The sequence below is a fragment of the Pundamilia nyererei genome, unplaced genomic scaffold (assembly GCF_000239375.1).
Source record: "Pundamilia nyererei isolate P.nyererei 1_Seehausen unplaced genomic scaffold, PunNye1.0 scaffold00179, whole genome shotgun sequence".
Classification (NCBI taxonomy): domain Eukaryota; kingdom Metazoa; phylum Chordata; class Actinopteri; order Cichliformes; family Cichlidae; genus Pundamilia; species Pundamilia nyererei.
In genome coordinates, this window is record NW_005187580.1 from 1,186,786 (window position 1) to 1,204,711 (window position 17,926).

Sequence of the window (17,926 nt, forward strand, 5' to 3'; positions counted from 1 at the left end):
TGGCTGTGGCTACAATGTAGCTTGCCATCACCAGTGTGTGAATGTGTGTGTGAATGGGTGGATGACTGGTTGTGTAAAACGCTTTGGGGTCCTTTGGGACTAGTAAAGCGCTATATAAATACAGGTCATCTAGAATAGATTAAGGTTAAGGTATACATAAGTCAAAATTCCTAGGAAGCTGTTGTCAATAGAAAATATTTCAAGTCTGATTGTACTGGCAGTTTCTTGTTTTTTTAAAGGCAGAATAAACAGAAAGTTACAGACTTCAGAGATGATGATTGTGTTGGGTTCTCACTCCTTGATAACAAGAGTAACACTAATTCAAAGCCACAGAGGAGTTTAGAGTATGTTTGATGAAAACGTCTGGTGTGTATATGAGATCCAGTTGTCTACCAGCTCATTCATGACATCAGAAATTTGGCCTAGTTACAATGTACCCTTTGCTCATGTCTTTCTGATTAGACGTTCAGAGAAAATCTGTCTCCAAGCAACATTTTTTAATGTTTTTCAAAATAATAAAAAAAACAAAACGTTTTGAAGTTGGAGGCTGGGGCCAGGAGGGGGTGGGGGGGAGGTTACAATGAGAGAAGCATGAAAGCTCAATGTAGATCACTTCGCAAATGGCCTCAGATTGTCTGATATGAGTTGGCAAGTGAAGGTTGGAAAACTGTGTCCTTTTTTTGGTAAAGTACCTGCTCTTGATGCTCTGTTGGATTCAACTAGATCTCTTCTAGTCACTTTTGAGACCTTGGGTATGAAACACATTTGATAAAAGTTTTAATCTGCAGGATATTTTTATTTTCTTTTTGTTTGTTTTTTACCTTTTATAAAACACATGTTTAGAATAAAAAAAAGCATAATCATCACTAGCGAGATGACACAGTTGCTTCTTGTGTTTTCATGTTGGAATACTGAAAATAATTTCAACAAGAGTTGGCTCAGGTACACAACTGGGACACTTCTCATAGCAGAGGACTCTGTTGCTGCTCAGTACACACCTACTCTCTCCACTCACTAACACAAAACTCCATCTTTCTGGCAAAGTTTGTACTCCCTGAAATCCTTTAGAGCTTAAATATATCTGAGGCAGCTGTAATGCCAAGGACCATTACTGCTGTCAGAAAGAAGGCCGTGTTCCAACAGTACAGTATAATTGACTCACTAATAGATCATGAGTGATCTTGGGAGAGGGGAAGAAAGATTCCTATTGGAGAGTATGGTTTGGCTACTTTGAAACTTAATCAAGGTTGAACCTGTCTTCAGCCAAAGATCAATTACATAAATTAGCCTCTAGGTCAAGCTTCAGTGCAAAACAATCTTGTCACGTCGGCTTAAAAAAAAAAAAAGAAGCAAGGCAGCAGCTGACAAGTGTTTGAGAAAACAGAAATGTTTTGAGCAAAATAGGCAAGTGACCCGTGAGTCCAATTTGTACGTTAGTTTGGCATAACCTCAGATTCAGCTGAATGCTGCCTTTGTTCAGACATAGGGGAGCTAGAAAGAGAAGACGCCAAAAAGTAAGAACAAACCAATTTTTCAAGGGATGACAAAAAAGTTCCAAAGTCCCTAATCTCAAAATGTGTCTGTCCCATTATATAAAATCTGAAGTGAGTTAAATGTGTATTGCACCAGTGTTATGTTAACATGTTGCTGTATTTGTTGTTGCAGTGGCTGATTGGAGACAGAGACAGGGACTGTGGGATCACCTGCTCACGGACGGGGAAGCCGGTGTGTGGTTCAGACGGGCGGAGCTATGACAGCAACTGTGAATTGCAGAAGGCGCGCTGCAAAGATAAGACACTCACATTAGCACACAGAGGCCGGTGTCGAGGTGAGAGCTAAACTTTGGTCAACTCTGTGCAGATACACGGAGCTATTTTCAGGGTGCATTCAAGAAAATTGAGATGTAGGATTCATCAGTTTTTTTTATAAATGTAAACAGTGATGATGTTTACATGAATGTTTTCCTGATGTCTGTGTTTTCACAATCCATTTCTCACACATTACAGTCCACAGCTATCAGTAAAAGTCATACATGCATTTACATACATCAACGGGCACACAACAGGTACAATAATAAGTCAGACACAGCACTAATGAGAGGTGTTGGGATGAAGGTTGGTTGCAAAGCAGCTTGCAGGTGCATAGCAACTTTAGGTTGGATAAAAGAACTGACTCTGTACTAAGATTAGCTGACCTGTGGGATTGCAGTTGAGGTTAACTTGGCCTACCTATACTGATGCTTTGCTCATTTTCTGAATCTGTATCTAGGGCTGGAGAGGAAATGGATCAAAAAGAAAATCACCCTAAAAACACATGGTGTACTATAGCATTGCCATGGTAGATAGTTTGCATTGGTCTGAAATGTCAAAACAATACAGCTGGATTTGTACTTTTAGACTTTTGATACTTTGAAATATTCTAATAGATTTTAATTTAGTTTAAGTTTATTTAAGTTTTCCTTGTCACACCTGTTGCTCATTAAGGTGTGCAGAGATTTTGTATTGTACTCGACTCTAAATAGTACCTGAAAGAGTACAAAAAAGAGCATCAACAGCCAAAACCACACAGACTCTGTGACCTTTTTGTCATTCAGGTAAAAACTGGGTGTTGCCAGTGGCTCTAGCACCAACTGCTATATCTGAAGGGAGAGACGTGGAGCTCAAAGGTAAGAACTGTGACACCTTAAACACCGCACACAACCTAAAATGCAGTTTTAGAATTCATCATAACCTAATATGGCCACTGAAAAAGCAATAAAATAAAAATGAAAAAAGCAATAAAATTTATTTATTAGAATCTTAAATAGCATATTTAAGTAACTGCAGCCTGTGGCCACAACTCAAAGTCTGGGAAAAGTGGAACTAAATGAGAAGATGTCTTTAATTTTCTGCCTCTGTGTAGCTATGTAAGTTTTTACAGACCAGGCTCACACACTTCCTCAGTCTCTGGATGCCAGCCACCCAGCAACGGCAGAGATTGATAAGTCTAAAGTCAAGATTGGAACCGGGCATCGTAGCCCCCTTTTTTCCAGACCCCCTTCTATCCATTAGAAAAACAGCAGTACGACTAAATCCATTTTTGGAGTGAATCTGACTCCCTTTGTGTGGTAATATGTGGCTTTGTTTCATAATACCAGTGTTGTGCCAAGGGAAGGAAAGCTGGGCAAAGCTCACGCAGTCTTTGCAGATGCAGCAGGCCTGTTCTGTTGTAATGAAAATGCTGCTTTATTTAGGCAGGCAGTTTGTGAACCAATCCTTGTTTACAACGACAAAGCCAGGCAAAGTCTGGTTGAAATGTGCGTGAGATTCAGATTAAACACAACAGATTAATTTGAATACGAGGCTTATAAATTGCTAACAAGTACAACAAACAACCGCAAACAACAACAAGCACAAAGCTGTGGCTGATTCAACCGGCAGACCTGCTTATTCATTATTTAGCTTTAAAATCAACACATTATGCATGAGGTCATCATTCAAAGTCTCTCAAAGGGAGATTTGTCTGTGTCCACACACTGTGTTTCGGCTTTGTTACAGCTAACAAGCACGAGACGACAACCTGCAAACGACTGCTGGGCTCGACTTTCTTTTTACATTTACATAAATCAGACGTATTCAGGTTGGATTTTGGGGTTGCTTTTATGTCTCTCACTACAATATTCTATCTGCATTTTCTCTACAATACAAGTCTCATTTATAAATTCATGCATGGCTGTCCTCCTCAGTGACATCACCACCCTATTTTGGCCCTGTCAGTCTTTTATACTTAAAGGAGACATCATGTCTGTCTCTACTCAGGTCCAGAGATGACTTTTTCAAACTTTTATTTATCCAGGGAAAATATTTGTTAAAAGTGGAGGACTGTGGTCGACTGGTCAGCTCCCTGGTGTGACTGTGTATACATGAACGGTTGAACATGAACTCAGGTCCACAGGATTTTTGAGTGCAATAAAAACAGTAGTCGCTGACGGGAGTTTGAACCAGTGAACAGCTGGTGTGAAGCCCACTTCATTCTCTGACCTTTAAAGCCACCTCCATCTCTGTGCCCCGAGAGCAGGACAAGCTCATCGGTGCTGCACGAACAGTTTCCACTGACATTTCCAAATATCCATGTAGAGTACATGACGCACTCCTCAGCACTAACAATGAAGTATCCATAGCCTACATCTGGCACTAGCAGTGGTCAGTGTTGAGGAATGTGTTGTTTTAGTATTTTTGAAGACTGTTAAAAGCCTCCTCTAGAGTTGAGCTACCTGCAGGTTTATTATGGTTGGAGCTTTTTTTTTCAGATTTGTGAAAAACCACACGCTGAAAGTTTGATTAAGTGTTTTAAGGGTCAGATTAAAAATCAAAACTGAGAAGAAAGTAATAAAATTATGTTTGTTTTCCCATCCTGTCAAAACATGCCCTTGAGCAAGGCACAGCAGTAAACTGTGTGAGCAGAGTGTTACTGGCACAGAACATGTGTCTTCAGTACATAAAAACAGTGCTGGAGGTTTGTATGCAGTGTTTGAGAACAGAAGGTCCTTTCAATACGTTTCAGATGCAGGACAGTCCAAGTGTCGTGTTGAGAGGAACCAGGCTCTGGAGCAAGCCAGAAGACCTCAGTCTTCAGAGTCCATGTTCATCCCAGAATGCAATGAAGATGGAACATTTGCCCAGGTCCGTATCCAATCATCCGCGGCTTTTTCCTTCCCTTTTAAATCTTTCACGCTTCATCTTTCTCTTTCCATTAGTCTCATGTGTACCCCCCCTCTTCAGATCACCCCAAAATTGAGCTTTTTCTTCACTGACAGAAAAGTCCACCCCCTGTTCTTTATTTACACTCTCATGTGTTTTACCTCTTCCATGTGTCTTGCCTCTGCAGGTCCAGTGCCATACTCTGACCGGTTACTGCTGGTGTGTTACCAGTGATGGCAAGCCAGTGAGTGGCTCCTCTGTGCACAACAGGACCCCAGTGTGTTCAGGTACTAAACAGGGGGGAATCAAGTTGGTAACCTGTTGATGAGGAGCTTTTCCAAATCATCTTAAAACATCTGTTGTATTACCGCACATACGAGTGATGGTTAATTATTTGTGTTACCTGAACAGCTCTACTTCGGAGAATTTTTAACAGTCTGCATGACCAAAGCATCCGAGTTGGTTGGATGTTTCCTGACAATTCCTTGTTGGTATGAAAAACAGAAAAATAAGCTTTTAGACATGATAGTGGTGGCTATGTTTGCTGGATCTTGCAGGCAAGCGTGCTTGGAAGCCAAGTCGCTGGGTTTTGGGGCCAGTCAATCATTTTAGGAAGTGAACTAGTTTTCATAATTCAAAAAACATCTGGCAATAATTCTTTTTCAAAAGGCTTTATATAATTTTAGGATACTACTGGACACATCCGAGGTAGAGTTAAACTTATAAATGATGTTCAGGAAGCCTGCCAGTCCTGATGGAGGATAAAGAGTGAACACAGCATTTGGATGACAGTTACAAAAGGTCTGTCTGTAAATGTCGAGCCATTCTATGGGCACATGTGTATTAAATGTCATGTGGCTTACAGCAGGTGCAAGGTCAACGAGAAGGCTAATGGCCATACATGCAGGGGCCTCTCGGCACTCAAACTCTCCCCCCACCTCTAAGTGCTCTCAGCAGGCTGGAGGAGAGAGAGCAAACGGGGCTCTGCACACTCATCCTGGATGGGAACACTTTATGATAATCACCATCATTTTCTCTCAGAAGATAATACACAGCGATCTTTGCCAGAGCTGGATTGCAAAGCCACTAGAGCATATGGTGCAAATTTTGTGTGGAAAGTGCGGTGAAAGTGGTCGCATGCCCCTCTGAAACTGCTCAGCAGACAAAGCACCCCCAACCAAACCTCCCCTTTTCTTTTTCTCTTCAGTTCCTTGATCGATCTCTATCTGCCTAATCTGCTGTGCTTTCTCTTTTCTGTCTCTCTAACTTGTGCCACATTTTTCTGTTTGATGCTTTGAAGAAAACTTCACAAATTGATCATACTTCCATCCACCCGTTACAACAATAAAACCTCACCTTACTGATTTTCCAATTTATGAAGGTATGCTATGACAAAGTAGCTCTAATTATAATTTTTTTGCTCTATTGTTCTCTGCACCAGATGCGTTTTTTTAATGGCGCATATACTTCATTTTTCAGTTCACCCTTCACAACAGAAAGTGACAGCAAATTAATTTGTGCAGCCACACAAAACATGTGGTCCTGAAAGTTTTGTGACTTTTCTGTGTTTAACGCTGCAGAAAATTCTTGGTGCTTTTTTCCGTGAGGCTCTGTTTCCTCAAACATCATCACTTTGCAATGTTTGCAAAACATTTTTTACTTCACCCCTGTAAGCCAACTCAGGGAGAGACATTAGACTGAAATGAATTTATTTTGGTGCAAAAAATGAATTTGCTCCAAAACAGAGCTGCACCAAATCCTATTTGCTTGTTCTGTTCCTTAACTTACAGGATTTGGAGCTTTACTGTTCATATATGACATAAATCTGTTCTGGATGATTGGTTTGACAAAATAAGCAATGTGAAGATGTCAGTTTGGATGATATCTTTAACTACGACATTCTGACAATCCAAAAATACAAAATACACTGATTGGCCATTTTGTTAGATATACAGTATACTCACATGGTAGCAATTCAGTGAATATAGGCGTGTAGTCATGGTCAAAATGACTGGCTGATGTTATTAAAAAGGAGCATCAGAATTAAGCAGAAAGGTGATTGTTTGTGCCAGATGGGCTAGTCTGAGGATTTCTGAAACTTCTGGCACAACCATCTCTTGGCTTTACAGGTAATAGTCTGAAAAAGAACAAATATCCACTTAGTGGCAATTCTCTAGGCCTTGTTGATGCCAGAGGTCAGAAGAGAATGACCAGACCGCTTCAAGCTGATAAGAAAGCAGTAATTCAGATAACCTGCTGTTACAGCAAAGGTATGCAGAAGAACATCTCTGAATGTACAACACCTTTAACCTTGAAGCAAATGTGCCACAGCAGCAGAAGCCCACACTCGGTGCAATTCCTGTCAGCCTGGAAAGATAGGAAACAGACTGTAATTCATACAGAAGATTGGAAAAGTGTTGCTTGATTTCTGCTTCGACATTTAGATAATAGGGTCAGAATTTGGTCTAAACAACATAAAAGCGTCCTTCTTCCCTATTTGTGTAAGTGCTGGGGATATTTTGTTGGCTCACTTTAGGCCCCTTGATACTAACTGGTACTTGGTACCATAGTTTAAATGCCACACCCTCTCTTAATTATTTTTGCTGACCATATAAATCCCCTTATGGCCACAGTCTAACCATCTCCTGATGGCTGCTTCCAAAGCATTAATGTGCCATGTCACAGAGCTCAAATCATCTTGAACTGGTTTCTTGAACATGACAATGCACTCAAATGGCTTCACAGTCTGTAGATACCAGCGAGTTGCACTAATAAAGTTGACACTTGAGTCTAGATAACAGATTAATTAAAAGCAGTTACACTTAGCAAAGGTTGGAAAGTGCATTCTCGTGTAATCGTGTTTAAATACACTCTTTTTAAAATCCTGAAATGTAGTTTATTGCACAACACAATTTCTACCTGTCTCCTTTCTGTCCTGCATAAGATTCGATATCTTCATTGTTTCTTGCAAAGGTATGTATGACACTGGTGCCTGAATCTGGGCACAATAAACCCACTGGTGTCTCCGGATACTAAAGTTTAACAGTACATGCCCAGCTCATCTGCCCCTTCCCAATCAAATAACCTTTGACATGCTCAGATGCACCTGTCTACTGTGACCCAAATCAATCATCTCGCATACATTTGCAGGAAACTTCCGTGAATTTATGGGAACTCATGCTGGGACAAGTGGATTGTCAGGTAGTAAATTTCCTTCTAGTTGCTTTAACTTAAAATAGAATCTCCCATTTTTCTCTTCTATTGTAATTGGTTGCACCATTTAATTTTGCCCTGCCCTCCGTGCATCCACGCATGACACCAAATACCTGCATGCACCAAACAAGAATGACATTTAGAACTTGGAATCTTTCATGTTTAATTTCCACAGATGAAGCAGATCATTCAGTTTTGCGTTGGTCTGTATTAAAATTATGCATAGTACTAACAATATGTACTCGTCCACCTAACCAAAAGAAGAGACACCAGTGGATTGGGTAATCAGTAGGAGTGCTGGAATTTTCTGATGTTTCCTGTGTCGACTGTTTTAAAAGAAATAAAAACATATTTACTTGCTGTAAGTTGGTAATTTTTTTTTATTTTACCAGCTCAAAAAAAAAAACAAAAAACAAAAAACAGTTTTGAAGACAAATCCTTTAAATGTAACTTTACTGGCTGTTACTGTCTAGTCTTTGGTTTACACTGTTTCTTCCTCTTCCCAGGGTCAGTAACTGATAAGCCACCAGGGCCACCAAACACAGATAGAAAAGGTGAGTTGTGATCTGCTGTTATGTGTGCATGTACCCTAAAAGTGTTTTGACCTGATTTTACTCCATGTGATCCATGCAAAGTCAACATTTGTGAAGAACACAAACTTACACGTACTGGCCTTCACTGTTAAAGGGAATCTAAAAACAACACCAAGAGATGTTTCCCCCCTTTTATAGGATGCAAATGATGCTGAATTTGTTATAAAGATCTCAAATATATGCACCACTGTCTAATGCATCCCTCAAGTGACAGTTCATCTTTAACCATAGCAGTTTTAACAAATCTGTCCAAAATCTTGACTGGTTTTGCTCAAGTTATGCTTTTTTCCCCACCCTCCAGGAATGATAAAATATGGAACATTATAGAATTAATTCAAGAAATTAAAGAAACACTGAGGAGACTTTCTACTGAGCCTCTAAAAATCGGTCTTTGCTTCAGAAATCTCACAGAAAACAGATCTTAAGGAATTTCTTTAAACTGAAAAAAGTGGGCAGTCTCTCGAAGCTTCTCTGCCGATGCCGTTTCACACCACTTGACAATTGCAGTAAGTTACAGGTTATTTTGACATGCTTATCACACTCTAGCAGTGTGATAAGCATAGACACATAGACTTCTCATATATGGTAAATTAAGAGAGATATTTAATAAACAAAACAAAAACGCTGCTGCTCATTCTTTGTTTCACCTGGGTTTACACCAAGACCGACCCAGTGACTACTGCATTTTATTTACAGTTCAACCTGAATAGGTCAGTTTGACCTCAGGTTCTTTAACATTACTGACATGTCATCTGATTTAAGAACTTAACGTTAGTGTTTATCTCCAATCAAAGTTTCTCTGTTGTTTGCTTTTGATTGAATTATTTCCCAAGGAATTTTCCAGATGCTACAATACCGCATGTGGGTGAGTATTCTAGGCAGTTCAATTCACAGCATTACATGAGATCCTTTAAAGTTTTGCAACTCTACCTAAAAGCTTAGCTACTTTAAATTTTACCAGTTTTCCCTACAAGGTCACCCTCTTTGGTGCCCCTGGGTTACTTTCAATGCAGCTGCAGTTTTTAGAAATCAGTTCTACTCTAACTGCAAGGGGTATATAAACATGGACTTTAGACTTTTGTAGGGAGCAAACTATCAACTTCTACGTCACTGCAGAGTATAGTGGAGAATGAGAGCTGGGGCTCTGGCTCCTGAGACCAAACAGCAGTTTTTGACAGAAATTTCCATCCAAAGGCAGCAAATGACAGTCACGACCATGCTCATCATTCACAGGGTTTGAATTTGCCTTGATAGGATCTGACTGACAGCATGGAGGTCTACTATATTGCACAGAGGGAAAAGATTAGGTGTGCACTGTGCACATGCTCACAGTGAATTGAAATGCAGGAGTATTTTCACCTCGCCAATAAAAGCTTTGCTCACCTGCCACTTTGAAACAGTGTGCGATTGTGGGCTACATAGCAAACTCAAAAGTCTTCATGTGATAACAGAGGGGGACTTCCAGAAAGCATTCTTGAATCTTTAATAGGCAGAGTTGCAAAACTTTATAATCACATCTATAAATGTAAAAAAACGGACTTGAAATGTTTTTAGTTTTTGCTTAACAGTTAAATTGTTGTATTTTTGTTATACCCATATGAACTTTAGCATTGCCAGAATTTACTGTGTTTAAGGGAGGAAAGTCAAATATTTAGTTAATAATTTACCAAGAAAACTGAAGACAGCAGTTTATTTGGCCCTCAGTGTGGGAGCAGAGACACAAATATTTTACCAGTGTTTAACTGTAATGAATAAGAATAAACGTTTATATTGTGATCTTCAATTTTATTACTTGTAGTTTTGGTTAGTAGTTAAAGTGAGCTACATATTTGCATCTGCCAAAAACAAGGGAGTCACGACAACTTCTAAGTCTCCTTCTACACTGGCATATTTTACGAAAGGAAAAAAGAGGAAAATATTGCTTAATAAGATTCTTCTGTGGCTTATTAGTGTTTTTTATTTTAGTGTCCGAGACAGTTAATTATCTAGTACTTCATGTGTTTTGAAGACATAAAAGTTTGCCCCGAGGATGATGCTTGAGTGATGCGTATCTGCTTGGGAGAATAAATGACCTCGTATTATTTTTGTAAAAACTCGTGTGATTCCATTTTAAACTGGTTTTGTTATATATCCTTCTACTTAACCAAGGTGTGAAGGAGTAATTTTCCAGCGTGACGTGATTGTAAACTAACGATGAGACCATCACCGAATTCACTTTGGTAAATTCCCTGGACATCCATGAGTATATTATTTCCAAATTTTAATGCATTCAAGGAACTTGAGATCTCACCAAAAACAAACATTTTTGGGCGGACTAACCAGTTGACCTACTTCCTAGCGATACATTACAACATAATTTGACAATTAAGAATGACGACACAGACAGTTTCACCTCTTTGCATTAACTGTGGATGCAGCTTTCTGATGCTACATCTGCACTGCATTTGTCCTGAGGAGCGGTGTCCTCCTCGTGTGAGTGTCTGGGTGTGTGGTTTACACTGCGAGTGTGAGTGAGTGTGCTAAATGTGCAGCTGATCATGTTGGTGTGAGGATGATTTATTGATGCATGTGTGCAGGACCACATGTGGGTGTTTGTCTCTCTCTCTCTCCTTTCTATATTATTCAGTCTGTCTGTCTGTCTGTCTGTCTTGGCCGGGCCATGTGCAAATCCCAACCATTCAACAGTTCTGGAGAGTAGATTGTATTAACCTCAATAATAGTAGTCTCTTTCCGTTTCTTTCTCACCCTTAACCCAGATGATGGCTCCAAGCCCACACCCACCATGGAGACTCATGTCCCCCCTGAGGGTGATGGTAAGCCTCCTCAATAACTCCTACACAGTCGCTTAGATAATTAGTGTGCATACGGTATATTTATAATGACTCATAGGTTTAAAGGCAGCTGACAGCATTGCTCCTTTGTGTGCTTACATCCCATGTCTTAAGAATGCACCATTACATCAAATGGAAAAGGCCAGATGTTAAAATACCAAATGATACATTTGATATTTTTGGAAAAACTGGGATCTTGGATGCAATTTTAGCTTTGGTTTTGTGGGCAAAGCTTGGCTGTGCATGTTGCTTTTCAAATAAGTAGCTACTGGTGAGGTTAAATAAAGCACGGCTGTGTGTAAAATTTTCTCGAGATCACCTAAATGTGTGAAAGCTATTTGTCTAGAACTTGTCATTCTGTCGCTGCAGAGATAACTGCTCCAACACTATGGATAAAACAGCTGGTTTACAAGGAGAACAAAAAGAACAGCTCCTCTTCCAGGAAACCAGGTGAGTGAAAGAAAAATTTTCTGCTTATTCTACACATATTCTCTAAAATAAAGGCATTAGGGGTATGCATTAATTTGCAAGTTTGTGTGCGTGAAGCCCTTAAAATATAGCATTGTTGGATGCTGATAAACTCAGATCTGCCACACTTTTTACATACTCAGGCTAAATAATTAGCCATACTGACCTTTGGAAGATATGAAAGCTGTATCAGAGAAGTTGCTAGAACCCTAAAGAAAGTATATATAAACGTGGCTCCGGTGTAACCAGTTTCAAAACCACCAGCTTGCCATGAAATGTAATCTGTTTTAACTTGAAGACAGACCTACACTGCCAGGGTTATGTTTTGTGGTTTCATTCCTTTGGTGTAATTTGTTTAGCTTTCTCTGTCTCCTTTTTAATTACGCCTTGACGTGTCCACTAAACTCTGGGCGGTTTGATGGCTGTACCAAGTCGAGGAGTGAATGAAGTGTGGCCTGTGTGAGCATATGTGTATTAGGAGTAGATGGATATATTGGTTAGCTGATATATATGGGTTGATGTAAATCTTCAAAAGTCTAAAAACAGTCTATTTTCTTCAATAATAAATCTTTCATTCAGACTGTATCTCCTAAAGATGGAAAAAATGGGGGGAAAAAGTGCAAATCAGGCACTTACTGTGTTTGTGTTGAGCTATAATGTTTCCACGAGTGTTTAAAAAAGCATTTATGATTTAATCAGACTTTCAGGAAATCAAATACCCATGAAAACTGATGTGGAAGCTTGCAGACTTGTAAGCCCCGTAGTTTTTGCCGGTAAAATACAGAAAGGAAAAAAGAAAAAAATTCACCACATCTCACCAGTAGTTTGTCTGCCCGTCTTCTTGCACACCTCAGTATTTTGCATCTAAATATTGTTGAGGCATCTATGTAATCTCACAACTCTTCTTTCATCCTAAACCTTTTTGTCTGCCATTTACCACAAAATCTGATTTTACATGCTACGCTGCAAACAATGAGGCATACAAATACTTGATTGTACCTTGGGGTTTCCTGGGATTATGAATGATGGTGATGTGGCAGGGGAAACTGTGGTCAGCATTGAGGGGTGTATTTTATCTAAGAGGTATTTGCTGTGACAGCTCTTTGAAACTTCTGTGGAAACACCAGCTTCCTGTTTCAAATTAGCATCCGGTGTCCTCAAAGGACAAGCGACAAGGCCGAGTGAGGGGGAGATGTCATCACATTTGAGGCATGAGCGATGTGTGTGTGTGTGTGTCTACATCTGCATGTGATTGCAAACCGCGTGTGTGTTTGTGTGTGTTGTCAAAGGAGATTGTGTGCCTGTGCCTAATTTAAAGTTGGAAAGCAAATAACAGTTACTGGAGGAAGTGTACTTAAACCTCTTCTTCTTTTGGCTGCTCCCTTTAGGGGTCACCACAGCTGATCGTCTGCTTCCATCTCATTCTATCCCAACCATCCTCCTCTGCCACACCAGCCCTTTTCATATCCTCCTTCACTTCATCCATGAATCTCTTCTCTGTGGTCTTCCTGGTTTCCTCCTGCCTGGCAGTTCCATATTAAACATCCTTTGTCCAATATATCCACCATCCCTCCTGTCGGCACACATCCAAACCATCACAACCGTTCCTCGCTAAGTTTGTCTGTCTTCTCTAATCTTGTCCATCCCGTATATTTAGCTCTGCCTGTCTCTTTGTCAGTGCCACCATCTCCAAAAAATACATCATAACAGGTCTCACTACCATCTTGTAAACCTTCCCTTTTACACTTCATGCTATCCTTCTATCACAAATCACCCCCTCCACTCTTCTCCACCCACCCCACCTGCACTCTCTTCTTCACCTCTCTTGTGCAGTGTCCGTTGCTTTGGATGGTTGACCCCGGGTATTTAAAATGGTCTCCTTCACTTTTTCACCCGTTTCCCTCTCAGTCACACACACGTATCCTGTCTTTCTTTCATTCCTCTTCTCTCCAGAGAATACCTCCACCTCTCCAGGCTCTCTTCCATCTGCTCCCTACTCTCACCACAGATCATAACATCATAGTCAAGGAAATTCCTGCCTGACCTCATCTGTCAGGCAGTGTCATCCCCAGTGTAATCCCATCCCCACTCTGAACCCATCTGTCATTCCCACCCCACACCTCACCGCTGTCTTACATGTCCAGCACCACCCTCTCTGCCCTTCTCTTGGCATCATATGCTTTCTCTAGATCAGCAAGAACACTGTGTAACTCCTTTTGACCTTCTTTATACTTTTTCACCAATACTCATGAATTCTGATCTTAACCTAGCTTCAGCGTTATCCCTCTATAGCTACAACAGTTTTGCACAACATCCTTGTTCTTGAAAACTTGTATCAGTACACTTCTTCTGCTTACATTCTTAAGTGCACTGGCTCTTTTGTAATTCTTTAATTTAATGAGCTAGTTACCAGTGCTGGGTAATGTTACTTTTAAGAGTACTTGTTACGTTACAAAATATCCACAATATAAATTATTTCTTATGTTACAATGTTACCTATTTAAAAAAATAACTTTTTATTGTACTTTGAGATACCAGCATTCACAATTCTTTGCACATGTTGATTATACTGTCCATGTAGCTTACTGTACATTTCAGATAAAGAAAAGAAGAGGTAAGATATATTTTGTTTTGGTGGGAAAACTCCTTTGTTATAGCAGTTCAAAGTTCACAACAAACATATATGAAATATGTAGAAGGGCATATAACTTACATATAATACAGTATGAAAAATTAATTAGGTAAAAACTGAAATAAATACAATAAAGTAAAATAAGTATATTTTACTTTAAGTATTAGTAATATTACAATAAGTGAAAAAGCTACTCTCAGTTTAGGGGTGAAATAAACTTAACATGAGAGGGCAGGACTTCTAAATGTAGTGACTTTACCTCATTGCAAAGCAGGTTGGTACTGATAGCATCTCTTCCATTAACAGTGGCAGCTGTAGCATTGTTTGCTGGTACTTTTTAAGGCAGAGGTCACATTTTGCATGTGCATTTTATCTGCCAAAAAAACCCCCCAAAAAAAAAAAACAGGAAAAAATACCTCAACAATGTAAAGATCGTCCCTCAGTCACAAATTCTTTTAGCTACAAGACTTTGTGGCAACAAAGGAACAAAAACACATCTATCACTTTTACCCATCAGCCGTAAAAGGCTCTCGGACCGTTGTCATTAGCTGGAGGTGTGGGTGCCGTTGACGCCCATGTTTGTCAATGCTGTAACTGGAGAACGAGGCGATATAAGAGTTTCAAATTGATGCCAAAGGTGTATCTACTAAAAATCTCAGCTGGATTTGAATTGCAGTAGCATCAACCTGAAGGTTAAGGTCAGAGGTCAAGTCTTCTGAAAATCTTGTGAATGCGATAACTCAAGAAGGAAATCAATAAATTAAATAACTAATTTGTAATTTGTTTGCTCCACCATACACAATCACAGCGTGTCTTCTGATTGGTTAGTAAAAAAAAGTCCATTGTTTGTCTTTTGTTAATATCCTTAATGCTTTGCCTTCTTCCTTTTTAACATGTTTTGAAAACATTAAAACCCTAAAAAGATTTAAAACCCCATTCTTCTTCACTGCAAAAACTGCCCTTTCTCATACTTCATTCATGGATCCATTCTGTCTTTAGAATTTTCTAACAATTTTGTAATTTTTATAATCATTTAACCAAGAAAAAAAAGTACAAGCTGATCATTTAAATGCCACAGCCTAACTTTATGACCACAGTTTATTAATCTTCAAAAGCTTCCACCAGCAGGATAACACACCATGTCACAAACATCAAATAATCTCAGACTGGTCTCTTGAACATGACAGTGAGTCCATTGTACTCAAAATGGCCTCCACGGTCACCAGATGTCATTCTAATAGCGTAACTCCATATGGTGGAACAGGAGATACACATCGTGGATGTGCAGGTCACAAATCTGGAGCAACTTTGTGACGCTGTCCAGTCAGCACAGATCAAAAATAAATTAAAAATAATCATGGCAGTTCTAAAGGCAAAAGCTGTCCAAATGGGTACTAGCAAGGTGATATATTGTTGTATTATATTCATACACATACACTCACTCAGACAATTTGGCACGCGAAAGGGAAGAGACAGCGAATAAATCTCTCTACCCACCAGGCAATTTCTCCACTTGACTCTAGGACAAGGGCAGAGGCTGGCAGGGCTCCTTATACTGACAAACTGCTTTATTAACTTCTGGATAAAATCATTTCTAAGCAGAGAAGATTTGGCACAACAATCCTTATTTAAACCTACCTCTCTTTAAATACAAAGTGAAATAACCTGAGTCCTAATGGAGCAGACATCCCGCATGCACATAAACTGCGTTATTCATTTACAGGCTTTGTCTCTGGACACTCAATAATTCTGATTTAGAGAGATGTGGAGATTGTGCTAGTGAAATGTGTTTGCTTAGGCAAAGCAAAGCAAGGTCCATTTTTCAAACAGATGCTGTGTTGCCAGACTTTGACGTGCTGTTGATCAAATGTTGCAAGCAGGGGGAAGCGCTCTGTCATGCAGCTCATTTTTAAAAGTGTACAGAGAAGCAGAAACTTACAAACCACCACTCCTCTCTTGTGGTGAAGCAAACAAAAGAAAAACAAAAATGCTGAAGGGATATAATGCGATCATGTCATTAATGCGCATGATTTTGTTTAAACATTTGCAGTCTTAAAAAGACTTTTGTTTCTTGTAATCCCATTTACATGTCATGCAAGAGGGCAGGATACACTTGTTTAACTTTAAAGGGCAATAAGTGTGCACAGCAACAGGTTTCGGCTGTTCGGTTGATGTGTTCAAAAGTTACACCATCTTTTTAATGAGTCTCTATCATCTCAATGCTTTTGTTGTGTTGTAAAGACAAACACATGCACCTATATACATCCTCACAGAGTTCCTCTATTACTAACATTTCTGCCATCTTAACTGCAGAGAAGGCAGACAATGTTGCAGTGATTACCCAACAGCTGAAAGCCATTGAAGTGAAGTGAAAAAGAGAGCAATCGGAGGGGGGAGAGCAGGTTTAAAGACGGAGGAATTAGGATGGAGGGAAGCAGGGTAAAAGAAAAAGAAAGAAAAATATGTAGAGGAGTGGAGGAAAGGACTGAGAAAGTGAGGGTGGTCACAACAAGCATAGGAATAAAGAAAAAAAGGAGATTAAAAATTATTTTGCTAAGGCTGGAGCCTCAGTAACAATGGCCAAAGTGAGACGTATAAAATGGGGCAAGCGTGTTATCAAAGATACTGCAGACAGCCATCTTTTGTTCATTATCAATTTGCCCTGAAGAAAATCACAACAACAATGATCACATTGTTACAACTGTTCCTGACTTCCACTTGTGTGGGTTTCATTTTTTTCCCCAAACTACAATATTTGTTTTCTGAGGGTTTTGTGTTTCTTGTCTTTCAGTTCCTGTCGAAGGAAGGGAAATAAAATTGAAAAAGAAACAAAAACAAAAAATAAATAGAGCAGAAATGCAGATATCCAAGGCAGGCCTGGACGACGTTGATTGAATTTCATGTCCACACAAAACTGAAAGGATTACATTGCAAGCATCCAGCCTTTTTCCATTTATATGTACAAAAACAATTTTCTTTTGGGAATCCTAGTGCCTGGCGCCAGCATAACCTCTGTATAATAAACAGTGCTAAATAATTTGGATGTGAAGGAACCTTGGCGAGGACAGCACTAAGAACACTTGAGTATGAGTCCTTACAGGACAAAAAATGTTCTTTAGTGCAAGGACACGTTTAGCTCTGTGCTGGCAGCCACGCTCAGGAAATCTGACCTCCCCACCTCCCACTCTCCTCCGCTAGGTCTCAGGCCTTCTGCTGAACCTGCCACCACCGTCATCTCCACCTTTATTAACTTCACCATGGATCGTGATAAGAGAGTATTGTGTTTTGCACACAGTCACTGCCAAAACAAAAAGAAACAGAAGTAATGACATGCTAGGTTTTTCATGACCCAGTGTTCTCAAAACGCCACCTATAAAGTTTTGCGCTCATGATATCAGCTTGATTATTGCGTGATGCGGACAAAGCAGGGCACTTGTTTAAGCTGGGGATGAAAGCGAGCATCGTGTACAGCAGTCAGTCAGTGTCACAGAAAGACTTGCATCTTGGAAA

General features: G+C 39.7%; 2 protein-coding genes across 11 annotated transcripts in view; one reads left to right on the top strand and one right to left on the bottom strand.

The window, feature by feature from the left end:
• The window catches only part of ccdc177 (coiled-coil domain containing 177), a 78,352-nt gene that overhangs the window by 35,181 nt on the left and 25,245 nt on the right, over positions 1 to 17,926 (bottom strand). Inside the window, exon 1 of one of the 4 annotated variants that reach the window (XM_005746553.2) lies at positions 4,841 to 4,864. The exons of the other annotated variants lie outside the window; for them this stretch is intronic. Within the exon in view, the coding sequence (XP_005746610.1) occupies positions 4,841 to 4,849 (9 nt within the window). The 5' untranslated portion in view covers positions 4,850 to 4,864. Of the gene's footprint in view, positions 1 to 4,840; positions 4,865 to 17,926 lie in introns of those variants that run through there. 4 annotated transcript variants of the gene reach the window in all.
• The window catches only part of smoc1 (SPARC related modular calcium binding 1), a 53,426-nt gene that overhangs the window by 19,068 nt on the left and 16,432 nt on the right, over positions 1 to 17,926 (top strand). For 3 of the 7 annotated variants that reach the window (XM_005746544.1, XM_005746546.1, XM_005746543.1), the window contains exons 2-9: positions 1,666 to 1,828; positions 2,594 to 2,665; positions 4,543 to 4,661; positions 4,867 to 4,966; positions 7,830 to 7,880; positions 8,399 to 8,446; positions 11,206 to 11,298; positions 11,686 to 11,766. In XM_005746544.1, coding sequence (XP_005746601.1) covers positions 1,666 to 1,828; positions 2,594 to 2,665; positions 4,543 to 4,661; positions 4,867 to 4,966; positions 7,830 to 7,880; positions 8,399 to 8,446; positions 11,206 to 11,298; positions 11,686 to 11,766 — 727 coding nt within the window. The remainder of the gene's footprint in view (positions 1 to 1,665; positions 1,829 to 2,593; positions 2,666 to 4,542; positions 4,662 to 4,866; positions 4,967 to 7,829; positions 7,881 to 8,398; positions 8,447 to 11,205; positions 11,299 to 11,685; positions 11,767 to 17,926) is intronic. The other 4 variants (XM_005746545.1, XM_005746547.1, XM_005746548.1 and 1 more) reach the window with 4 other exon arrangements.